At 45.2% G+C, this 27,387-nt stretch overlaps 1 protein-coding gene across 1 annotated transcript in view; it reads right to left on the minus strand.

Annotated features, from left to right (window-relative positions):
- CIDEA (cell death inducing DFFA like effector a) overlaps nucleotides 1-27,387 on the minus strand; it is a 56,060-nt gene that overhangs the window by 22,206 nt on the left and 6,467 nt on the right. The window contains exons 2-3 of the mRNA XM_077270151.1: nucleotides 23,300-23,447; nucleotides 19,397-19,543 (exon numbers count right to left, since the gene is read on the minus strand). Of these exons, the coding sequence (XP_077126266.1) occupies nucleotides 19,397-19,543; nucleotides 23,300-23,447 (295 nt within the window). The remainder of the gene's footprint in view (nucleotides 1-19,396; nucleotides 19,544-23,299; nucleotides 23,448-27,387) is intronic.

Consider the following 27,387-nt stretch of genomic DNA (forward strand, 5'->3'; position numbering starts at 1 on the left):
CCGTCGCTGTCCGTTTTTTCGATGGACACAAAAAACTTTACTATGTCCGTTTTCTCCGGCCGCCAAATAAACAATTTTCGACAGATGCGGCGAAAAACGGATGAACCGTGAGGCCATCCTTCGCAATCCTTCGCTACTACAAGTCCATGAGAAAAAACGGATCCAGCGGCATTATTCGCCGGATCCGGTTTTTTTTCAAAATTCGACGGATTGTGACTGATGGCAAAAAACTGATGTGTGAAAGGGGCCCTATCCCTTGAATGGCATCAACCATGCACAAATGTGTGAGAAAGTAAATGAAAAGCAGAGACGCGCTTCACGTCATGTAATATTTGCCTGCCACCTAGTGGTGAAGTATGGAAATTAAGGCATTTACAAACTAATTTTACTGATTAAGGTGATGGAAATGTTAACATTTTTGTAAAAAGGAAGTTGCCAAAAAGCACATATGATCTGGGGTAAGATGGTGTGTTTTGTAGTGCTTATGTTTAGTAATCTATGGTAGGGGGAAGGTATGATCATTCTAGGGTCTACTAAAACACCCTTTCCCTTCTCTGTTCTCAGGCCAGTGACAAATATCCCTTGAGCAGAAACCCGACTAACCTGAAGCAGACTGGTTACTAGAGACTCGCTGTTTCATTGGGTTGTCACGTAAGGGGTAACAGTAAGTTTCACCTAAATATTTTTCATGTTCAAAATGCATTACATGTGTGATTCATGTACATGGCTGACAACTGTTTAACACGGAAACCAAACATTGCGTTTATAGACCAGCGACAGAATCCAAAAAGTAACTGGTATCTAGTATATGCTGACACAGGGGCCAAATGAGGATAAAATTAATCCCCAATGCCCCTTGGATCCAATCTGCCCCTTCTTTCCCACTAGTATTAGTGATTAATACTGCCAGCACCCCCACCGACCTTAGAATAGAGGGGACACCATTCTGGCTTGGTTCAATTATCCCTTCACCTCGCTTTTTAGAAATTCCCAGCCTATTAACCGCTCCACAACCTTGCCCTTTTTAGTTTTTGCATTTTTGTTTTTTTGCTCCCCTTCTTTCCAGAGACATAACCTTTTTATTATTCGGTCAATATGGCCATGTAAGGCTACATTCACATTTGCGTTGTGCGCCGCAGCGTCGGCGCCGCAACGCACAATGCAAACAAAAACGCAGCAAAACGCATGCACAACGCTGCGTTTTGCGCCGCATGCGTCCTTTTTTTGATTGATTTTGGACGCAGCAAAAATGCAACTTGCTGCGTCCTCTGCGCCCGGACGCGTGCGCCGCAGGGACGCATGCGGCGCAAAACGCAAGTGCGACGCATGTCCATGCGCCCCCATGTTAAATATAGGGGCGCATGACGCATGCGGCGACGCTGCGGTGCCCGACGCTGCGGCGCAGACCGCAAATGTGAACGTAGACTAAGAGCTTGTTTTTTTGCGGGACGAGTTGTACTTTTGAACGACACCATTGGTTTCACCATATCATGTACTCAAAAAATGGGAAAAAATTACAAATGGGGTGAAATTGCAAAAAAAAAAAAACAAAAAAAACAAACACTTTTCAGAAACCCGTAGCGTCTCCACTTTTCGTGATCCCGGGTTGGGTGAGGTGAGGGCTTATTTTCTGCGTGCCGAGTTGACATTTTTATTGATACCATTTAGGTTCAGATACGATCTTTTGATCACCAGTTATTGCATGTTAAAGCAATGTTGCGCGCGTGCGTGTGATTTTTTTTATTGGTTTATTTTGAATGGGGCAAAAGGGGGGGTGATTTAAACTTTTTTTTTTTTTTTTACACTTTTGGCACGCTTCAATAGTCCATGGGAGACTAGAAGCTGCCATAACCCGATTGGTTCTGCTACATACAGGCGATGGTCAGAATACCTCACTTGCTATGAGCGCCGACCACCAAGCGGTGCTCACAGCAAGCCGGCAGTGACAACTAGAGTGGTCTCCAGGAAAACTTTGGCTGTCGTGCCAACACATCAGTCACCCGCAATCACGTGACGGGGGGTCACCAATGGGCGGATTTCCAGCCCGATGGCTGGAAGCATGCGTTAAATGCCGCTGTCAGAGTTTGACAGCAGCATTTAAACGGGTTAAGAGCCGCGGGTGGATCGCAATATCTCCCACGGCTGTTCCGGGCACATGTCAGCTGTTCAAAACAGCTGACATGTGCAGGAAAACTTGTGGGCTCACCGCCAGAGCCCACATCAAAGGGGGAGACACGACATGCGCAGTACAAGTACAGTGCAGATCACGAAGGGGTTAATGTGCAGGGATTGACAAAGCTGTATTCAAGGTATACTAGCAATATTTCATCACATTCTGTGATTTTTATGCATCAAGTGATGGCATCAGGAGCCCAGCAGAGACTATGGAAGCAAAGAAAAATGGTTATTACCAGGTTTAGTAAGATTTAAGGTGATCGGCAGTCACTTACTGGCCTGTTTATAAAGACCAGCACAGCTGATGGGAACGGAATGATCATTTATAGGATTATTCTGTCCCCACACAAGATCATGTTATCGCCAGTACAACCCATCTTCTCTGGTTGACATGCTGTCAATAAGGCTACGTTCCCAAGATAATGTTTTAGTGCTTTTTTGACACCGTGTATTTTTTCTGAGTCAAAAATGCAACGTCTTACAGGTCCAGCAAAGTGGAGGGGCTTAATAGAAATCGCATGCCTACGGTGCTTTTTTTAATGCTGCGTAAACTGACCTGCGATGAGTTTCAAACCTGCAGCATGGCAATTTCTTTTGCGGGTACACGGAGATTTATGTGCTGAATTTCCCTGTAGAATTGCATTAGGTGTGGAAATCGCACAGGTAAAAAACGCAGAAGGCAGAAATGAATCAAAACCGCATGTGAGCTGCACCTAAGTATGCCAAATACCAGGCAGTATCAAAACAAAGCAGCTTTATTTACAGCATGACATAGTAACAAGAGGCAAAAGACAGCAGTGTCAAAAACACTATAAAAAAATGCATGTAAACCTAATTTACATAATAGGTGCAGAAATTCTGCATCGTCAAAAAAAACTCACCAAGGAAACGTTGCCCAAGAATGGGTATTTTTTGCCGGCATATACAATCCAATCACCTGATGAACAAGTACTTTGCTTGATAACCTGTTGGTTAACACCGGGTTTACACGGAACAATAATCATAAATGAGTGTTATCCTGTAAAAGCCTCTCCTATTCGAGGGGGATTGGAACGAGGCCTTGACCTCCCTGCAATATGTTTCACCGGCAATGAATGAGAAGCTAATCCAAATGTACTGTATATAGTCCATCGATGCTACCTGACACCTAGCAGGTTATATAAAACTAGATGGTGGCCCGATTCTAACGCATCGGGTATTCTAGAATATGTATGCGTAGTGTATAGCGCAGCCCACGCAGTACATTGCGCAGCCCACGTTGTTTATTGCGCAGCCCACGTTGTTTATTGCGCAGCCCACGTTGTTTATTGCGCAGCCCACGTTGTTTATTGCGCAGCCCACGTTGTTTATTGCGCAGCCCACGTTGTTTATTGCGCAGCCCACGTTGTTTATTGCGCAGCCCACGTTGTTTATTGCGCAGCCCACGTTGTTTATTGCGCAGCCCACGTTGTTTATTGCGCAGCCCACGTTGTTTATTGCGCAGCCCACGTTGTTTATTGCGCAGCCCACGTTGTTTATTGCGCAGCCCACGTTGTTTATTGCGCAGCCCACGTTGTTTATTGCGCAGCCCACGTTGTTTATTGCGCAGCCCACGTTGTTTATTGCGCAGCCCACGTTGTTTATTGCGCAGCCCACGTTGTTTATTGCGCAGCCCACGTTGTTTATTGCGCAGCCCACGTTGTTTATTGCGCAGCCCACGTTGTTTATTGCGCAGCCCACGTTGTTTATTGCGCAGCCCACGTTGTTTATTGCGCAGCCCACGTTGTTTAGTCACGTAGTATATTGCCCAGCCAGGTAGTATATAGCACAGCCCATGTAGTATATTGTCCAGCCACGTAGTATATAGCACAGCCCATGTAGTATATTGCACAGCCCACGTAGTATATTGCCCAGCCACGTAGTATATTGCACAGCCCACGTAGTATATTGCCCAGCCACGTAGTATATAGCACAGCCCACGTTGTTTATTGCGCAGCCCACGTTGTTTAGTCACGTAGTATATTGCCCAGCCAGGTAGTATATAGCACAGCCCATGTAGTATATTGTCCAGCCACGTAGTATATAGCACAGCCCATGTAGTATATTGCACAGCCCACGTAGTATATTGCCCAGCCACGTAGTATATTGCACAGCCCACGTAGTATATTGCCCAGCCACGTAGTATATAGCACAGCCCACGTAGTATATTGCACAGCCCACGTAGTATATTGCACAGCCCACGTAGTATATTGCCCAGCGCATGTAGTATATTGCACAGCCCATGTAGTATATTACCCAGCGCATGTAGTATATTGCACAGCCCACGTAGTATATTGCACAGCCCACGTAGTATAGTGCACAGCCCACGTAGTATAGTGCACAGCCCACGTAGTATAGTGCATAGCCCACGTAGTATAGTGCACAGCCCACGTAGCATAGTGCACAGCCCACGTAGTATAGTGCACAGCCCACGTAGTATAGTGCACAGCCCACGTAGTATAGTGCACAGCCCACGTAGTATAGTGCACAGCCCACGTAGTATAGTGCACAGCCCACGTAGTATAGTGCACAGCCCACGTAGTATAGTGCACAGCCCACGTAGTATAGTGCACAGCCCACGTAGTATAGTGCACAGCCCACGTAGTATAGTGCACAGCCCACGTAGTATAGTGCACAGCCCACGTAGTATAGTGCACAGCCCACGTAGTATAGTGCACAGCCCATGTAGTATAGTGCACAGCCCATGTAGTATATTGCACAGCCCATGTAGTATATTGCCCAGCCACATAGTATATTGCACAGCCCATGTAGTATATTGCACAGCCCACGTAGTATATTGCCCAGCCCACGTAGTATATAGCAATGTGGGCATCATATCCCTGTTAACCCCTTCATGACCCAGCCTATTTTGGCCTTAATGACCTTGCCGTTTTTTGCAATTCTGACCAGTGTCCCTTTATGAGGTAATAACTCAGGAACGCTTCAACGGATCCTAGCGATTCTGAGATAGTTTTTTCGTGACATATTGGGCTTCATGTTAGTGGTAAATTTAGGTCGATAATTTCTGAGTTTATTTGTGAAAAAAACGGAAATTTGGCAAAAATTTTGAAAATTTTGCAATTTTCACATTTTGAATTTTTATTCTGTTAAACCAGAGAGTTATGTGACACAAAATAGTTAATAAATAACATTTCCCACATGTCTACTTTACATCAGCACAATTTTGGAAACAATTTTTTTTTTTGCTAGGAAGTTATAAGGGTTAAAATTTGACCAGTGATTTCTCATTTTTACAACAAAATTTACAAAACCATTTTTTTTAGGGACCACCTCACATTTGAAGTCAGTTTGAGGGTTCTATATGGCTGAAAATACCCAAAAGTGACACCATTCTAAAAACTGCACCCCTCAAGGTGCTCAAAACCACATTCAAGAAGTTTATTAACCCTTCAGGTGTTTCACAGCAGCAGAAGCAACATGGAAGTAAAAAATGAACATTTAACTTTTTAGTCACAAAAATTATATTTTAGCGAAATTTTTTTTATTTTCCCAAGGGTAAAAGGAGAAACTGGACCAAGATCGTTGTTGTGCAATTTATCCTGAGTACGCTGATACCTCATATGTGGGGGTAAACCACTGTTTGGGCGCACGGCAGGGCTCGGAAGGGAAGGAGCGCCATTTGACTTTTTCAATGAAAAATTGGCTCCAATCTTTAGCGGACACCATGTCGCGTTTGGAGAGCCCCCGTGTGCCTAAACATGGGAGCTCCCCCACAGGTGACTCCATTTTGGAAACTAGACCCCCCAATGAACTTATCTAGAAGCATAGTGAGCACTTTAAACCCCCAGGTGCTTCACAAATTGATCCGTAAAAATGAAAAAGTACTTTTTTTTCACAAAAAAATTATTTTAGCCTCAATTTTTTCATTTTCACATGGGCAACAGGATAAAATGGATCCTAACATTTGTTGGACAATTTCTCCTGAGTACACCGATACCTCACATGTGGGGGTAAACCACTGTTTGGGCACATGGTAAGGCTCGGAAGGGAAGGAGCGCCATTTGACTTTTTGAATGAAAAATTATCTCCATTGCTAGCAGACACCATGCCACGTTTGGAGAGCCCCTGTGTGCCTAAACATTGGAGCGCTCCCACAAGTGACCCCATTTTGGAAACTAGACCCCCCAAAGAACTAATCTAGATGTGTGGTGAGCACTTTGAACCCCCAAGTGCTTCGCAGAAGTTTATAACGCAGAGCCGTGAAAATAAAAAATATTTTTTCTTTTCTCAAAAATGATTTTTTAACCCACAATTTTTTATTTTACCAAGGGTAACAGGAGAAATTGGACCCCAACAGTTGTTGTCCAGTTTCTCCTGAGTACGCTGATACCCCATATGTGGGGGTAAACCACTGTTTTGGCACACGTCGGGGTTCAGAAGGGAAGTAGTGACGTTTTGAAATGCAGACTTTGATGGAATGGTCTGCGGGCGTCACGTTGCATTTGCAGAGCCCCTGATGTGCCTAAACAGTAGAAACACCCCACAAGTGACCCCATTTTGGAAACTAGACCCCCCAAGGAACTTATCTAGATGTGTGATGAGCACGTTCAACCCCCAAGTGCTTCACAGAAGTTTACAACGCAGAGCCGTGAAAATAAAAAATCATTTTTCTTTCCTCAAAAAAGATGTTTTAACAAGCAATTTTTTATTTTCACAAGGGTAACAAGAGAAATTGGGCCCCAATGTTTGTTGCCCAGTTTGTTGTGAGTACAGTGATACCCCATATGTGGGGGTAAACCACTGTTTGGGCGCACGTCAGGGCTCGGAAGGGAAGTAGTGACATTTGAAATGCAGACTTTGATGGAATGGTCTGCGGGCGTCACGTTGCATTTGCAGAGCCCCTGATGTGCCTAAACAGTAGAAACACCCCACAAGTGACCCCATTTTGGAAACTAGACCCCCGAAGGAACTTATCTAGATGTGTGGTGAGCACTTTCAACCCCCAAGTGCTTCACAGAAGTTTATAACGCAGAGCCGTGAAAATACAAAATAATTGTTCTTTCCTCAAAAATTATGTCTTAGCAAGTAATTTTTTATTTTTGCAAGGGTAACAGGAGAAATTGGACCCCAACAGTTGTTGCCCAGTTTGTCCTGAGTACGCTGGTACCCCAAATGTGGGGGTAAACCACTGTTTGGGCGCACGTCGGGGCTTGGAAGGGAGGGAGCACCATTTGACTTTTTGAATGCAAGATTGGCTGGAATCAATGGTGGCGCCATGTTGCGTTTGGAGACCTCTGATGTGCCTAAATAGTGGAAACCCCTCAATTCTAACTTCAACACTAACCCCAACACACCCCTAATCCTAATCCCAACTGTAGCCATAACCCTAATCCCAACCCTAACCCCAACACACCCCTAACCACAACCCTAACCCCAACACACCCGCAACCCTAATTCCAACCCTAATCCTAATCCCAATCCTAACCCTAATCCCAACCCTAACCACAACTGTAACCCCAACACACCCCTAACCCTATCTGTAACCCTAACCACAAGCCTAATCTTAACCCTATTTCCAACCCTAACTCTAATTCCAACCCTAACCCTAAGGGTATGTGCCCACGTTGCGGATTCGTGTGAGATTTTTCCGCACGATTTTTGAAAAATCTGCAAGTAAACGGCACTGCGTTTTACCTGCGGATTTACAGCAGATTTCCAGTTTTTTTGTGCGGATTTCACCTGCGGATGCACAAAGAATTGACATGCTGCGGAAAATACAACGCAGCGTTTCTGCATGGAATTTTCCGCACCATGGGCACAGCGGATTTGGTTTTCCATAGGTGTACACGGTACTGTAAACCTGATGGAAAACTGCTACGAATTCGCAGCGGCCAATCCGCTGCGGATCCGCGGCCAATGCGCTGCGGATCCGCGGCCAATCCGCTGCGGATCCGCGGCCAATCGGCTGCGGATCCGCGGCCAATCCGCTGCGGATCCGCAGCCAAATCCGCACATGCCATAACCCTAACCCTACCCCTAACCCTACCTGTAATTCTAACCCTACCCCTAACCCTAACCCTACCCGTAACCCTAACCCTAGTTCTAACCCTAACCCTAGTTCTAACCCTAACCCTAGTGGAAAAAGAAAAAAAAATATTTTCTTTATTTTATTATTGTCCCTACCTATGGGGGTGATAAAGGGGGGGTTAATTTATTATTTTTTTTATTTTGATCGCTGTGATAGAACCTACCACAGCGATCAAAATGTACTTGTAATGAATCTGCCGGCTGGCAGATTCGGCGGGCGCATGCGCCCGCCATTTTGGAAGATGGCGGCGCCCAGCGAGGAGACGGACCGACGCCGGGAGCCTCGGTAAGTATAAGGGGGGGAGATCGGGGCACGGGGGGGCGTCGGAGCACCGGGGGGTGACATAGGAGCAGGGGGGGAGCGGGCAGGAGGACGGGGGAGCGGAGCACAGGACGGAGGGGACCGGACCCCATAACGGAGGACTGGGGGGGCGATCGGTGGGGTGGGGGGGGTCACTTCAGGTTTTCCAGCCATGGCCGATGATATTGCAGCATCGGCCATGGCTGGATTGTAATATTTCACCAGTTTTTTAGGTAAAATATTACAAATCGCTCTGATTGGCAGTTTCACTTTCAACAGCCAATCAGAGCGATCGTAGCCACGGGGGGGTGAAGCCACCCCCCCTGGGCTGAAGTACCACTCCCCCTGTCTCTGCAGATCGGGTAAAATGGGAGTTAACCCCTTCACCCGATCTGCAGGGACGCGATCATTCCATGACGCCACATAGGCGTCATGGGTCGGATTGGCACGGGTTTTCATGACGCCTACGTGGCGTCATGGGTCGGGAAGGGGTTAAAAAAAAAAAAAAAATAGTTATATACTCAGTTTACGGAGCCCCCGGATCCAAGCGAAGCGGTTACAGACGTTGCTCGTGCGCTCCGGTCTCAAGAGAGCATTGCGGACTCGTGAGATGGTGACGTAGCGGTCTACGTCATCATCTCGCGAGATCGCAGCATGGACCGGTTACCGGAGCGTCGCGAGCGGGAAAGGCCTGTTGTCGACCCGGGGGCCGACGGACGGTGAGTATAACACGATTTTTTATTTTTTTTAATTATTTTTAACATTAGATCGTTTTACTATTCATGCTGCATAGGCAGCATGAATAGTAAAAAGTTGGTCACACAGGGTTAATAGCAGCGGTAACGGAGTGCGTTACACCGCGGCATAACGCGGTCCGTTACCGCTGCCATTAACCCTGTGTGAGGGCAGACTGGAGGGGAGTACGGAGCAGGCACTGACTGCGGGGAGGAAGGAGCAGCCATTTTTCCGCCAGACTGTGCCCGTCGCTGATTGGTCGTGGCTGTTTTGCCACGACCAATCAGCGACTTGGATTACATGACAGACAGAGGCCGCGACCAATGAATATCCGTGACAGACAGACAGACAGACAGACGGAAGTGACCCTTAGACAATTATATAGTAGATGGGTAGCTATACCACTGCAGATTGCCATAGGTGTGGGGAAGAAGCAGCCAAGGAATGTGTATTAGCTTCCTATTGCAGAAAGAGGTCATAGTTACAGTGTAGAAAATAAGTATTTGATCACTTGCTGATTTTGTAAGTTTGCCCACCGACAAAGACATGAACAGTCTATGATTTTAAGAATAGGTTAACTTTAACATTGAGAGATAGAATATCAAAAATAAAATCCAGAAAATCACATTGTATAAATTATATATAAATGTATTTGCATTTTGCAGTGAGAAATAAGCATATACCGTATATACTCGAGTATAAGCCGAGATTTTAAACCCAAATTTTTGGGCTGAAAGTGCCCCTCTCGGCTTATACTCGAGTCATGATCGGTGGTGGGGTCGGCGGGTGAGCACTGTCATATACTCACCTAGTTCCGGCGTTCCTGTCGCTCCCCCTGCCCGTCCCACGGTCTCCGGGTGCCGCAGCCTCTTCCCCTGAGCGGTCACGTGGGACCGCTCATTAGAGAAATGAATAGGCTGCTCCACCTCCCATAGGGGCGGAGCCGCCTATTCATTTCTCTAATGACGGTGCCGGTGACCGCTGATAGAGGAAGAGGCTGCGGCACCGAAGACCAGCTGTCCGGGGGAAGGAGCGGGACGCCGGGAGCAGGTAAGTATTACATATTCACCTGTCCTCGTTCCACACGCCGGGCGTCGTGCCATCTTCCCGGCGTCTCTCCGCACTGACTGTGCAGGTCAGAGGGCGCGATGACGCATATAGTGTGCGCGCCGCCCTCTGCCTGATCAGTCAGTGCGGAGAGACGCCGGGAAGATGGTGCGACGCCCGGCGTGTGGAACGAGGACAGGTGAATATGCCGGGACGCTGAGGAGCTGCAAGCAAGAGAGGTGAGTATGTGTGTTTTTTTTTTTTTTATTGCAGCAGCAGCAATGGCACAGATTTATGTGGAGTATCTATGGGGCAACGGTGCAGAGCACTATATGGCACAGCTATGGGGCAACGGTGCAGAGCACTATATATATGGCACAGCTATGGGGCAATGGTGCAGAGCACTATATGGCACAGCTATGGGGCAACGGTGCAGAGCACTATATGGCACAGCTATCTATGGGGCAACGGTGCAGAGCACTATATGGCACAGCTATGGGGCAACGGTGCAGAGCACTATATGGCACAGCTATGGGGCAACGGTGCAGAGCACTATATGGCACAGCTATGGGGCAACGGTGCAGAGCACTATATGGCACAGCTATGGGGCAACGGTGCAGAGCACTATATGGCACAGCTATCTATGGGGCAACGGTGCAGAGCACTATATGGCACAGCTATGGGGCAACGGTGCAGAGCACTATATGGCACAGCTATCTATGGGGCAACGGTGCAGAGCACTATATGGCACAGCTATGGGGCAACGGTGCAGAGCACTATATGGCACAGCTATGGGGCAACGGTGCAGAGCATTATATATATGGCACAGCTATGGGGCAACGGTGCAGAGCATTATATATATGGCACAGCTATCTATGGGGCAACGGTGCAGAGCATTGTATATGTGGCACAGCTTTATGTGGAGCATCTATGGGGCCATAATGAACGGTGCAGAGCATTATATGTGGCACAGCTTTATGTGGCGCATCTATGGGGCCATAATGAACGGTATGGAGTATCTATTTTTAATTTTGAAATTCACTGGTAGCTGCTGCATTTTCCACCCTAGGCTTATACTCGAGTCAATAAGTTTTCCCAGTTTTTTGTGGCAAAATTAGGGGGGTCGGCTTATACTCGGGTCGGCTTATACTCGAGTATATACGGTAATCCCCTATCAACCATTAAGGGTATGTGCACACGTAGAAAGATCCTCTGCGGATTTTTCCGCAGCGGATTTGATAAATCCACAGGGCAAAAACTGCACGTTTTTCCTGCGGATTTACCACAGTTTTTGTGCGGATTCCACTGCGGTTTTACACCTGCGGTTTTCTATTATGGAGCAGGTGTAAAACCGCTGCGGATTCCGCACAAAGAATTGTCATGCTGCGGAATGTAAACCGCTGCGTTTCCGTGCTTTTTTTCCGCAGCATGTGCACTGCGGATTGCGTTTCCCATAGGTTTACATTGTACTGTAAACGCATCGGAAACCGCTGCGGATCCGCAGCGTGTGCACATAGCCTAAGAGTTCTCCCTCCTACAGACCAGTTAGTTGCTCCTAATCAACTCATTACCTGCATGAAAGACAGCTGTCTTACATAATCTCCTTAAGGCTGTGTGCACACGTTCAGGATTTTCCGCTATAAAAACTCGATAAAACCGTGAAAAAAAGCATACATTAAGCATCCTATTAGAATGCAATCCGCAATTTTTGTGCACATGTTGCGTTTTTTCCTGCGGTGGAATTGCATTCCGGAAAAAAACAAACCATGTTCATTCTTTGTGCGGAATCACGGGGATACCGCACACATAGGAATGCATTGATCTGCTTACTTTCCGCATGTGGCTATGCCCACCATGCGGGAAGTAAGCGGATCATGTGCGGTTGGTACCCAGGGTGGAGGAGAGGAGACTCTCCTCCAGGCCCTGGGAACCATATAATTGTTTAAAAAATAAATAAATAAATAAATCATGATATTGTCACCTTCCGGCTTCCCTGGCAGCGTTCCCGCTCTTCGCGATGCTTCTGTTCCCAATAATGCATTGCGAAAATGACCTGCATAGGCAGCATCAATAGTAAAAAGTTGGTCACACTTGTCAAAAACTATGTTTGACAAGTGTGACCAACCTGTCAATCAGTTTTCCAAGCGATGCTACAGATCGCTTGGAAAATGCTAGCATTCTGCAAGCCAATTACGCTTGCAAATCCTAGTGTTTAGCGGGAATACGCATGCCATATACCCACGGCAGGAGTTGCGGAATTGCCGAGGAAATTTCCGCGGAAATTCTGCAACGTGTGCACTTAGCCTTATAAAAGACTCCTGTCCACAGACTCAGTCAGTCAGACTAACCTTGTACAACATGGGCAAGACCAAAGAGCTTTATAAGGATGTCCGGGACAAGATCATAGACCTGCACAAAGCTGGAATGGCCTACAAAACCATAAGTAAGACGCTGGGTGAGAAGGAGACAACTGTTGGTGCAATAGGAAGAAAGTGGAAGAAATACAACATGACTGTAAATCAACATCGATCTGGGTAACCATGCAAAATCTCACCTCATGGGGTATCCTGTTATGATCCTTAGTGGTTGAGGATCACAAATACTCCAGCTAAGTAACAAAACATAGGACAAGCTCTAGGGAGGTGGCAAACTGGACTGACCGCAAATCTGAACCTATCCAAACACACTAGAAGTAGCCGGTGAACGTGCCTAAAAATCCTAGACGTCTCTAGCCAGCCTGAGGAACTAACTACCCCTAGAGAGAAAGAAAGACCTCTCTTGCCTCCAGAGAAATAATCCCCAAAGATATAGAAGCCCCCAACAGATAATAACGGTGAGGTAAGAGGAAGGCACATACACAGGGGTGAAAGCAGATTCAGCAAAAGAGGCCCACTAATTCTAGATAGCAGAAAATAGCAAAGGGGTCTATGCGGTCAGTAAAAAACCCTTACAAAATATCCACACTGAGATTTCAAGAACCCCCACACCAACTAACGGTGTGGGGGGAGAAAGTCAGTCCCCTAGAGCAACCAGCAAGTAAGAAATCACATTTTAGCAAGCCGGACAAAAAAACATGATGAACGCTGATAATCAGAAAATGAACAAACAAGGACTTAGCTTGTCTTGGAGAGACTGGGAGCAAGGTAGTCACAAGGAATCTGAAGAGCACTGAATACATTGATAGCAGGCAAGGAACTGAGTATCCAGGTGAGTTAAATAGGAAACCAACCAAGGATAACGAACCAGCTGATGAGGCCACCTGCAGAAAGACAACACTACACAGTACCGCTTGTGACCACTAGAGGGAGCACAAAAATAGAGTTCACAACAGTACCCCCCCCTTGAGGAGGGGTCACCGAACCCTCATAAAGACCCCCAGGGCGATCAGGACGAGCCACGTGGAAGGCGCGAACCAAATCGGCCGCATGAACATCAGAGGCGACAACCCAGGAATTATCCTCCTGACCATAGCCCTTCCACTTAACCAGATACTGAAGTCTCCGTCTAGAGATACGAGAATCCAAAATCTTCTCCACCACGTACTCCAATTCGCCCTCGACCAGCACCGGACCAGGAGGCTCAACAGAAGGAACCACAGGTACCACATACCTCCGCAACAAAGACCTATGGAACACATTATGGATGGCAAACGATGCCGGGAGATCCAAACGAAAAGACACCGGGTTAAGGATTTCCAAGATCTTATAAGGACCGATGAAGCGAGGCTTAAACTTAGGAGATGAGACCTTCATAGGAACATACCGAGAAGACAGCCACACCAAATCCCCAACACGAAGTCGGGGACCCACACCGCGGCGGCGGTTGGCAAAGCGCTGAGCCCTCTCCTGTGACAATTTCAGATTGTCCACCACATGGCTCCAAATCTGCTGCAACCTATCCACCACAGAATCCACCCCAGGACAGTCAGAAGACTCAACCTGACCCGAGGAAAAACGAGGATGGAAACCAGAATTGCAGAAAATAGGCGAAACCAAGGTAGCAGAACTAGCCCGATTATTAAGGGCAAACTCGGCCAATGGCAAAAAAGTCACCCAATCATCCTGATCAGCAGAAACAAAACATCTCAAATAAGTCTCCAACGTCTGATTAGTTCGCTCGGTTCGGCCATTAGTCTGAGGATGGAAGGCCGACGAAAAAGACAAATCAATGCCCATCTTAGCACAAAAAGTTCGCCAAAACCTGGACACAAACTGGGATCCTCTATCAGACACAATATTTTCAGGAATGCCGTGCAAGCGAACCACATTCTGAAAAAAATAGAGGAACCAAATCGGAGGAGGAAGGCAGCTTAGGCAAGGGCACCAAATGGACCATCTTGGAAAAACGATCACACACCACCCAGATGACAGACATTTTCTGAGATACTGGAAGATCCGAAATAAAATCCATGGAAATGTGCGTCCAAGGCCTTTTCGGGACAGGCAAAGGCAAAAGCAAACCGCTGGCACGAGAACAGCAAGGCTTAGCCCGAGCACAAATCCCACAAGACTGCACAAAGGAACGCACATCCCGCGACAAGGAAGGCCACCAGAAGGACCTAGCCACCAAATCCCTGGTACCAAAAATCCCAGGATGACCCACCAACACCGAAGAATGAACCTCGGAAATAACTCTGCTGGTCCATCTATCCGGGACAAACAGTCTGTCTGGTGGACAACGGTCAGGTCTATCCGCCTGAAATTTCTGCAGCACTCGTCGCAAATCTGGAGAAATGGCAGACAAAATCACTCCCTCTCTGAGAATACCAGCCGGCTCAGAAACTCCCGGAGAGTCAGGCACAAAGCTCCTAGAAAGTGCATCAGCTTTCACGTTCTTCGAACCAGGCAGATATGAGACCACGAAGTTGAAACGGGAGAAAAACAACGACCAACGAGCCTGTCTAGGATTCAGGCGCTTGGCAGACTCGAGGTAAATCAGATTTTTGTGATCAGTCAGGACCACCACACGATGTTTAGCTCCTTCGAGCCAATGACGCCACTCCTCAAATGCCCACTTCATAGCCAACAACTCCCGATTACCAACATCATAATTTCGCTCGGTAGGCGAAAACTTTCTTGAAAAGAAAGCACACGGCTTCATCACAGAGCCCTCAGAGCTTCTCTGTGACAAAACAGCCCCTGCTCCAATCTCGGAAGCATCAACCTCGTCCTGGAAGGGGAGAGACATCTGGCTAACATAAGACTGGAGCTGAAGAAAACCGGTGCTTCAGCTCCCGAAAGGCCTCCACGGCCGCAGGAGACCAATTAGTCAGATCAGAACCCTTCTTGGTCAAATCCGTCAAAGGTTTAACCACGCTAGAAAAATTAGCGATGAAACGACGGTAAAAATTAGCAAAACCCAAGAACTTCTGAAGACTCTTAACAGACGTGGGCTGAGTCCAGTCATGAATAGCCTGGACCTTGCCTGGGTCCATCTCCACAGAAGAAGGAGAAAAAATAAAACCCAAAAAGGAGACCTTCTGTACTCCGAAGAGGCATTTTGAGCCCTTCACAAATAAAGCATTAGCACGCAGGACCTGAAACACCATCCTGACCTGCTTCACATGGGACTCCCAATCATCAGAAAAGACCAAAATGTCATCCAGATAAACAATCATAAACTTATCCAGATATTCTCGGAAAATGTCATGCATGAAGGACTGAAACACAGAAGGAGCATTAGAGAGTCCAAAAGGCATCACCAAGTACTCAAAATGGCCTTCGGGCGTATTAAATGCTGTTTTCCATTCATCTCCCTGCTTAATGCGCACAAGATTATACGCACCACGGAGATCTATCTTGGTGAACCAACTGGCACCCTTAATCCGAGCAAACAAATCAGACAATAGTGGCAAAGGATATTGAAATTTAACTGTGATTTTATTCAGAAGGCGATAATCTATACACGGTCTCAAAGAACCGTCCTTCTTGGCCACAAAAAAGAATCCTGCACCAAGAGGGGAAGAGGATGGACGAATATGTCCCTTCTCCAAAGACTCCTTTATATAACTCCGCATCGCGGCATGCTCTGGTATAGACAAATTAAAAAGTCGTCCCTTAGGGAATTTACTACCAGGAATTAAATTTATAGCACAGTCACAATCCCTATGAGGGGGCAGGGCACTGGACCTGGGCTCATCAAATACATCCTGGTAGTCAGAAAAAAACTCAGGGACCTCAGAAGGAGTGGAAGAAGCAATAGACACCAATGGAGTATCGCCATGAATTCCCTGACAACCCCAACTAGACACAGACATAGCTTTCCAATCTAAAACTGGATTATGAGCCTGCAGCCATGGCAGACCCAAAACGACAACATCGTGTAAATTATGCAGAACAAGAAAGCGAATCACCTCCTGATGAACGGGAGTCATGCACATGGTCATTTGCGTCCAATAGTGAGGTTTATTCTCAGCCAATGGCGTAGCATCAATTCCCCTCAGAGGAATAGGAAATTCCAAAGGCTCCAGGACAAAACCACAGTGCCTGGCAAATGACAAATCCATCAGATTCAGGGCAGCACCCGAATCCACAAAGGCCATAACCGAGTAGGACGACAAAGAACAAATCAAAGTAACAGACAAAATAAATTTAGGCTGTATAGTACCAATGGTGACAGGTTTAGCGACCTTTTTTAAGCGTTTAGAGCATGCTGAGATAACATGAGCAGAATCACCACAGTAAAAGCACAACCCATTTTGACGTCTATGACTTTGTCGCTCAATTCTGGTCAGAGTTCGATCACATTGCATAGACTCAGGTCTCTGTTCAGAAAATACCGCCAAAGGATGAGCAGATTTGCGCTCCCGCAAACGCCGATCAACCTGAATGGCTAAAGCCATAGAATCACTCAGACTTGTAGGGGTGGGGAACCCCACCATAACATCCTTAATGGCTTCAGAAAGACCTTCTCTGAAATTTGCAGCCAAGGCACACTCATTCCATTGAGTAAGCACTGACCATTTCCAAAATTTTTGACAATACACCTCTGCTTCATCCTGCCCTTGAGAAAGGGCCAGCAACGCTTTTTCTGCCTGACTCTCAAGATTAGGCTACTCATAAAGTAGTCCAAGAGCCAGAAAAAACGCATCCACATTAAGCAATGCAGGATCTCCTGGCGCCAGAGAGAAAGCCCAATCCTGAGGGTCGCCACGCAACAAGGAGATAACAATTTTTACTTGCTGAGCGGAATCACCAGAGGAACGAGGTCTCAGAGATAGAAATAACTTACAATTATTCTTAAAATTCTGAAACCTAGATCTATCTCCAGAGAACAACTCAGGAATGGGTGTCTTTGGTTCTGACATAGGGCTATGAATAACAAAATCCTGAATACTTTGCACCCGTGCAGCAAGATGATCAACACTAGAAGTCAGAGTCTGAACATCCATGTCTGCAGCTGAGCTCAAAACCACTCAGAGTTCAAGGGGATGAAAGAAGCTAGACAGACTGCAGCAAGGAAAAGCGGGAGGGGAAAAAAAAAAAAAAATGTACTCAGGTCTTCTTTAAATCCCACTTCTGCGATGCATTAAACACTTTTTGGCCTGCTATACGGTTATGATCCTTAGTGGTTGAGGATCACAAATACTCCAGCTAAGTAACAAAACATAGGACAAGCTCTAGGGAGGTGGCAAACTGGACTGACCGCAAATCTGAACCTATCCAAACACACTAGAAGTAGCCGGTGAACGTGCCTAAAAATCCTAGACGTCTCTAGCCAGCTTGAGGAACTAACTACCCCTAGAGAGAAAGAAAGACCTCTCTTGCCTCCAGAGAAATAATCCCCAAAGATATAGAAGCCCCCAACAGATAATAACGGTGAGGTAAGAGGAAGGCACATACACAGGGGTGAAAGCAGATTCAGCAAAAGAGGCCCACTAATTCTAGATAGCAGAAAATAGTAAAGGGGTCTATGCGGTCAGTAAAAAACCCTTACAAAATATCCACACTGAGATTTCAAGAACCCCCACACCAACTAACGGTGTGGGGGGAGAAAGTCAGTCCCCTAGAGCAACCAGCAAGTAAGAAATCACATTTTAGCAAGCTGGACAAAAAAACATGATGAACGCTGATAATCAGAAAATGAACAAACAAGGACTTAGCTTGTCTTGGAGAGACTGGGAGCAAGGTAGTCACAAGGAATCTGAAGAGCACTGAATACATTGATAGCAGGCAAGGAACTGAGTATCCAGGTGAGTTAAATAGGAAACCAACCAAGGATAACGAACCAGCTGATGAGGCCACCTGCAGAAAGACAACACTACACAGTACCGCTTGTGACCACTAGAGGGAGCCCAAAAATAGAGTTCACAACAGTATCCTTGATCATGAGGAAGGTGAAACAGCCTAAAACGGACAGCCTCAAAATCTTAATGATTTAGAGATGATCTGCAAAGAGGAGTGGACCAAAATTCCTCCTGACATGTGCGCAAGCCTCATCATCAACTACACAAAAGTCTGACTGCTGTGCTTGCCAACAAGGGTTTTGCCACCAAGTATTAAGTCGTGTTTACCAGAGGAAACAAATACTTATTTCTCACTGCAAAATGCAAATACATTTATATAAAATTTATACAATGTGATTTTCTGGATTTTATTTTTGATATTCTATTTCTCAGTGTCAAAATTAACCTACCCTTAAAATTATAAACTGTTCATATCTTTGTCAGTGGGCAAACTTACAAAATCAGCAAGGGATTAAATACTTGGTCTGTATCATCATCGAGATATTAGACCCATGGTATATTGGTATGATAACGACAGGGATAACTTTCCCAGACAGTATTAATGAGAAATGTGGTTTGTTCCATGATGTAACCTTATTATGTATTATGTTGTATAATCTTTAATAAAACGAGTTTAAAAAAAAAAAAAAAAAAGCTTCTCCTTTGTTCATGCATCCGACTCCCCATTCACAAACCAGTGCACTAATTTATACATACACATACTCACACATACATAGTTGGTGTGAGTATTGATGGGACATGGGGGATTTTAATCCAGTGCCTAATTTGACAGATGCTAGAAGAAATTATATTCTAGTTACTTAACAGACAATCATCAGAAAACATACTTGTGCCCACTTCTGTCTTCCTTCCAGAAGTACAAACTGTGTGCTGTCCTCCAAAGACTGAAAGAACTCCTCCGTGTCCACAACGGTGCCATCTTCTTCAAGCACCAGAGTTACAATGCTGCTGGTAATGAACAACGTCTCAATTGCCTGCAATAATAAGTTTCATTGAATTGTAATATTTAGTACACAATTATTAGATAGGCTCGTGTCAGCAGATATATTTTGTAAGTAGGCAGTGATGGTGTTATCTCTATTAAGAGATAATTTGGGTAATAGGACTAATTTTTAATCTGTGTTGAAACAATTAATTACCAATTAGCAAATTTAAAAAATGTTCCATCAGAAGACAGTAAAGTATTGAAAAATGTCCCATTTTCTGATCTAAATGACTGAAAACAAGGTGTATGCTTTCTCAACCTTTTTCTCACATTGCGTTAAAGGGGTAATTGGACAGTGCCAAACTTCGTTAATGTGAGGTATGTGGGGCCAGTGACATCAAGTCTACAGATATCTTCCGAATCGCGTACTGTAGCAGCAGGTACCATACATCTGACCCATTCACTAGCATAGTACAGCGGCACAATAGTTGCCACTCATGTGCAGGCTGGCATGTATCTGTAGACGTGAGAACACCGGCCCTGCTCACCTCCCGATGAGTGGAGCTGGATTACCCCTTCATGCCCTTCGTTTAGCATATACAAAGGGAAAAGTATCAGATGGGGCTGTGATGGATGCGAACAGTGACCTAACTACATCTGTTTAAGAGATAATTTAGGAGTATCTAACAACTTATTACAAATGTCTTGGTTGTGTAAATTATAGTAATGAGCGAGTGTACTCGTTGCTCGGGTTTTCCTGAGCACGCTCGTGTGATCTCCGAGTATTTGTAAGTGTTCAGAGATTTTGTTTTCGTCACCTCAGCTGCATGATTTACGGCTGCTAGACAGGCTGAACACGTGGGAATTCCCTAGCAACCAGGCAACCCCCACATGTACTCAGCCTGTCTAGTAGCTGTAAATCATTCAGCTGAGGTGACAAAAACTAAATCTCCGAGCAGTCATAAATACTCGGAGGTCACCAGAGCGTGCTCAGGAAAACCCGAGCAACGAGTACACTCGCTCATCACTATTAAGTTATTATCCGGGCCTTAAATATTAAACCCTCAAGGAAAAAAGAATTGCATTTGGGGCCATAGCAATCAATTAAATTTCATGTATCATTTTCTCAGTGGAGTTTACAAAATCAAAGCTGAACTTGAATTGGCTGCCACCTGCCAAGGCCACAGGTGCAGTTGGTGGGAATTTATTTGCATGGTCCATGCAGTCGGCTGTGGCAGTGGTCTGTGGCCGCTGGAATGGGAGAGGGAGTCTAGCCTCATGCCTGACTGTATCCGTGGCCCTTTTCTTTATTAGGCTACTTTCACATTGGCGTTAACTGCATTACGTCGCAATGCGTCGTTTTGCCGAAAAAACGCATCCTGCAAAAGTGCTTGCAGGATGCGTTTTTTCTGCATTGACTAACATTAGCGACGCATTTGCGACGCAATGACACGTCGCAACCGTCGTGCGACAGTTGCGCCGTGCTGTGGCGGACCGTCGGGAGCAAAAAACGTTACATGTAACGTTTTTTGCTCCCGACGGTCCGCTTTTTCCCACCGCGCATGCGCGGCCGGAACTCCGCCCCCACCTCCCCGCACTTCCCCGCACCTCACAATGGGGCAGCGGATGCGCTGGAAAAATGCATCCGCTGCCCCCGTTGTGCGGCGGAGACAACGCTAGCGTCTGGAACCTCGGCCCGACGCTAGTGTGAAAGTAGCCTTAGCTGGTCTGGCGCAACATCATTGTTGCAGTATGATGCACGTAACGTCACACCAGGCCGGATAATCAAAAAAGGAGCCATGGACACCATCAGCTAAGAAGCGGTACTCCTCCCATTCCAGTGGCCACAGACCACTGTCGTAGCTGATGGAATGGGCAGCAAATCTATCAACAAGCCCCTCATTTCTTAGGAGCTACTTTCATACATGGTGCAGCCTATATCAGAGCAGACACCGAAACAGAGGGTCATGTATGTCATGGGAGGCACTGTATTCATCCTAGGACAGAAGAATACATTATGTGGTTATGGTTCATTTACAGTGGGTACGGAAAGTATTCCCCTTTAAATTTTTCACTCTGTTTCATTGCAGCCATTTGATAAATTCAAAAAAGTTCATTATTGTCACATAATGTACACTCTGCAACCCATCTTGACAGAAAAAAAAAACACAAATGTAGAAATCTTTGCAAATGTATTAAAAAAGAAAAAACTGAAATGTCACATGGTCATAAGTATTCAGACCCTTTGCTCAGACACTCATTTGAGTCACATGCTGTCCATTTCCTTGTGATCCTCTTTGAGATGGTTCTACTCCATCGGAGTCCAGCTGTGTTTAATTAAACTGATAGGACTGGATTTGGAAAGGCACACACCTATCTATACAAGACCTCACAGCTCACAGTGCATGTCAGACCAAATGAGAATCCGGAGGTCAAAGGAACTGGCCAAGGAGCTCAGAGACAGAATTGTGGCAAGGCACAGATCTGCCCAAGGTTACAACAGAATTTCTGCAGTACTCAAGGTTCCAAAGAGCACAGTGGCCTCCATAATCCTTAAATGGAAGAAGTTTGGGACCACCAGAAGTCTTCCTAGACCTGGCCGGCCAGCCAAACTGAGCAATTGTGGGAGAAGAGCCTTGGTGAGAGAGGAAAAGAAGAACCCCAAGATCACTGTGGCTGAGCTCCAGAGATACAGTAGGGAGATGGAAGAAAGTTCCACAAAGTCAACTATCACTGCAGCCCTTCACCACTCGGCCCTTTATGGCAGAGTGGCCCGACGGAAGCCTCTCCTCAGTGCAAGACATATGAAAGCCTACATAGAGTTTGCTAAAAAGCAAATGAAGGACTCCCAGACTATGAGAAATACGATTCTCTGGTCTGATGAGACGAAGATAGACCTTTTCTGTGATAATTCTAAGCGGTATGTGTGTAGAAAAGCAGACACTGCTCATCACCTGCCCAATACAATCCCAACAGTGAAACATGGTGGTAGCAGCATCATGCTATGGGGGTGTTTTTCAGCTGCAAAGACTGGACGACTGATTGTTATTGAAGGGAACATGAATGCGGCCAAGTACAGAGATATCCTGGATGAAAACCTCTTCCAGAGTGCTCTGGACCTCAGACGAACCATGGCCGAAGGTTCACCTTCCAACAAGACAATGACCCTAAGTACACAGCTAAAATAACAAAGAAGTGGCTTCAGAACAACTCTGTGACCATTCTTGACTGGCCCAGCCAGAGACCTGACCTAAACCCAATTGAGAATCTCTGGAGAGACCTGAAAATGGCTGTCCACCAATGTTCACCATCCAACCTGATGGAACTGGAGAGAATCTGCAAGTAAGAATGGCAGAGGATCCCCAAATCCAGGTGTGAAAAACTTGTTGCATCATTCTCAAGAAGACTCATGGCTGTACTAGCGCAAAAGGGTGCTTCTACTCAATAGTGAGCAAAGGGTCAGAAAACTTATAATGATGTGATATTTCAGTCTTTTTTAATAAATTTGCAAAAATTTCTACATTTCTGTTTTGTTTTTTTTTCAGTCAAGATCGAGTGCAGAGTGTACATTAATGAAAAAAATGAACTTTTTTTGAATTTACCAAAAGGCTGCAATGAAACAGAGTGAAAAATGTAAAGATGCCTGAATACTTTCCGTACCCAATGTATTTGAGCCCATTTCTGGGTCTGCTGAATTCTGTGCAAACTTGTCTCCATTTCCAGGAAACTTACTAATTCAGTGAAATATCTGATTTAAACTACTAAACTACAATTACAGCTCACAGTGTACGACTGAGACAAATACCTTTTCGAGGAGTTCCTTTAGTGTTCCGGCTACCACTCCTTTCCTCCTGCTTCTGTCACAATTAGATACTCGAAATGGTCGTTGTTGGGGAGGGAGAGGTGGAAATAAAACTCTTCGGGTCAGCGAGGAACCCACCGTCGTAACTGATCTGCAAATAAGTAACATACATTAAAACGAATAAACATTTACAAAAACTGAAACAAAAAAATAATGAAGGTGAATTTACATGATGGCTTTGTGTGAATTTACTGTCAATGCATGTATGTTAGTTAATAACATTAGAATACTGATAACTACAAAAACTGCAGCAACCAAATGTAAAAAAAAGTCTCATACGAATAGTGTATAAACAATGCAAGATGGCTTGTTGGAGCAGCGGCTATAGGAAGAAAGTGAATTTATATCCTACCTGTACCCAATCGCTTCCAGTCATCGGAGCGGAGCAGGGAACGATGTCCGTCACTGCTCGTTACATCGTTACATAGTGAGGGAACCGTTATTCTCCGGCACATTGATTGACAGCCTGCTCTGCAGTGAGTGAGTGTGTGCGCGCGCACAGAGCAGGCTGTTACATGTACCAGCGAGTGATAATAGCTGGGCTCACTGTGGTGACTGTAGCTGCGCCCTGGACCACCCCAATGACTGGAAGCGAGCGGCTACAGGAAGGATATAACTTCCTATTTTTTTCCCTGCATCTGCTGCTCCAGTAAGTTGGCTACACAGGGTATAGATGCTTTTTACTTACAGATTAATAATTGGCAGGTAAGTCGCAACAGGTTCCCTTTAAGACCATGTTCACACGCAAAGTACATTTTCCGGTGTTTTTTTTTGTTTTTATTTGCTGCAATTAACAATTCAAGGAAAGTGTATGAGATTTCATAAGAAAACTCATATACAAAGTGTATTTAAGCACAATGAAGAACTTTGTGTTTTGGGGGCAATTATTTCCAATAAAATGCCTGAAATGCAAGTGTAAAATTGCAATTGTGTGTTTAAAGTGGGGACACCAGTGTCTCTGCATAAAGAAAAAAGAAGTCTGCACCCAAAATTCATAACAATCCCCCCTCAATGTACAGAGCAGCTGTTCTGTACTTTGGTGAGACCATCTGCTGATAACACGAGTACAAAATGCAACGTTTTTGCAAATGGGAACATGGCCTTATTGACCAGAATCACAATGCAGCTTTCATTCTTCCAACGCTGAGCTATAATTGTTTCTTATGGGCGACAAAACCAGTTTTTCTTTAATATAGTTATGAAATGGAGGCTTTAAAATAACCATGAATATGATGTAACTCGTCCTGTTGTCTAGAATTAAAATAACCATAAATATGATGTAACTCATCCTGTTGTCTAGAAAAGAGCGCGTGTTCTGGGTCGAATATCTGACACATAGCGCCGTCAATGCACAGCTGAGCATAGTAACCAGGCACTGCACTTGTACAGTGCCTTGCGAAAGTATTCGGCTCCCTTGAACTTTTCAACCTTTTCCCACCTACCGTATCATGCTTCAAACAAAGATACCAAATGTAAATTTTTGGTGAAGAATCAACAAGTGGAACACAATTGTGAAGTTGAACGAAATGTATTGGTTATTTTACATTTTTGTAGAAATTCAAAAACCGAAAAGTGGGGCGTGCAATATTATTCGGCCCCTTTAACTTAATACTTTGTTGCGCCACCTTTTGCTGCGATTACAGCTGCAAGTCGCTTGGGGTATGTCTCTATCAGTTTTGCAAATCGAGAGACTGAAATTCTTGCCCATTCTTTCTTGGCAAACAGCCCAAGCTCAGTGAGGTTTCATGGAGATCGTTTGTGAACAGCAGTTTTCAGCTCTTTCAACAGATTCTCGATTGGATTGAGGTCTGTACTTTGACTTGGCCATTCTAACACCTGGATACGTTTATTTGTGAACCATTCCATTGTAGATTTGCTTTATGTTTGGGATCATTGTCTTGTTGGAAGACAAATCTCTGTCCCAGTCTCAGGTCTTTTGCAGACGCCAACAGGTTTTCTTCAAGAATGGTCCTGTATTTGGCTCCATCCATCTTTCCATCAATTTTAACCATCTTCACCTGTCCCTGCTGAAGAAAAGCAGGCCCAAACCATGATGCTGCCATGTTTGACAGTGGGGATGGTGTGTTCAGGGTGATGAGCTGTGTTGCTTCTACGCCAAACATATCGTTTGGCATTGTTGCCAAAAAGTTCGATTTTGGTTTCATCTGACCAGAGCAGCTTCTTCCACATGTTTGGTGTGTCTCCCAGGTGGCTTGTTGCAAACTTTAAACAACACTTTTTATGGATATCTTTTGAGAAATGGCTTTCTTCTTGCCACTCTTCCATAAAGGCCAGATTTGTGCATTGTACGACTGATTGTTGTCCTATGGACAGACTGTCCCACCTCAGCTGTAGATCTCTGCAGTTCATCCAGAGTGATCATGGGCCTCTTGGCTGCATCTTTGATCAGTCTTCTCCTTGTTTGAGATGAAAGTTTAGAGGGACGGCCGGGTCTTGGTAGATTTGCAGTGGTATGATACTCCTTCCATTTCAATATGATCGCTTGCACAGTGCTCCTTGGAATGCTTAAAGTTTTGGAAATCATTTTGTATCCAAATCCGGCTTTAAAGTTCTCCACAACAGTATTACGGACCTGCCTGTGTTCCTTGGTCTTCATGATGCGCTCTGTGCTTCAAACAGAACCTTGAGTATATCACAGAGCAGGTGCATTTATATGGAGACTTGATTACACACAGGTGGATTATATTTATCATCATTAGGCATTTAGGACAACATTGGATCATTCAGAAATGCACAATGAACTTCTGGAGTGAGTTTGCTGTACTGAAAGTAAAGGGGCCGTATAATATTGCACGCCCCACTTTTCAGTTTTTGAATTTTCACAAAAATTTAAAATAACCAATAAATTTTGTTCAACTTCACAATTGTGTTCCACTTGTTTTTGATTCTTCACCAAAAATTTACATTTGGTATCTTTAGGTTTGAAGCATGATATGTGGGAAAAGGTTGAAGAGTTCAAGGGAGCCGAATACTTTCGCAAGGCACTGTATATAACAAGACTGTCAAAAAGACTGTCTCACATAAAAGATCGTTTTACATTGGGCAAATCTAGTTTGTCCATAAATAAAGACACTAAAATGTCCAGAAAAAGCCCCCAGCTGCCAGGACAGAGCGACCACAATGCCATAGACAGCAATGCTATAAATAAGTAGCAAACAGGCTATTTCCTGACATATGTCTATGTGGTTGGACACCTCAATGCAAGCTTGAGTAGTATTTTAACGTAATTGCCTAGAAATCAACTAATCTGGACTACATCGCATTCCAGATTTAATACTAATCCAATAATCTACTTATAGTAGTCGCCTCACTGGCACACAATAATTAGCTAATTGAAAGATCATCCAATGCTTCAGGTATCCACATATGACTGGATTCACATATTTCTGAATGTGCAGCAAATGAGAGTTAAATTTAGGATTTTGAAGCGGGGGCTTACAATTGCACTATGGGCAAGGTGACCAAAAACTCAACGAAAATGCTGATTGTCATGGTTTTCAAGCGGATTCCGGCTCTAAGCATTTTGACAGCTAAGGCCCCCACACATTAGCTGCTGGCAGAAGGATGGCTTGGCTAACATTTCTCGACAAAGTCCTCCATCCATATAAAGGAATGCCCGCCTCAGCAGAGTGCTCCGGTACCCTCTCAGACTCCTCTGACCACAGCTCATCTTCCATGAGAATAAAAGGATCGGCTGCTACAATGCAACAGACCACATCTTTCTCTTCCCCAACTTCATCTGTCAGAAGAGTCGGGACTTGGGAGATCCCATTCACACTTGAGCCAGCTCATACTTGCATGGTGGGCCAACTTTAGTAAAGAGTACGTGGTGGGATTTAATGGCCATGTGGTAAATTGCCCTTAAATAAGTGCCACATAGTTGGGGTCCCATGTAGTGTTCATCACAGGCATAGTGCATGTCTGAAGTGCAGTTTAAGAAGCTGCTTCCTAAAAGACACACTGGCTTTCTGTAAAAAGTCACTGACTTAAGAAAGCAGCGTTTTACATGG

This window comes from Ranitomeya variabilis, chromosome 6 (assembly GCF_051348905.1).
Source record: "Ranitomeya variabilis isolate aRanVar5 chromosome 6, aRanVar5.hap1, whole genome shotgun sequence".
Taxonomy (NCBI): domain Eukaryota; kingdom Metazoa; phylum Chordata; class Amphibia; order Anura; family Dendrobatidae; genus Ranitomeya; species Ranitomeya variabilis.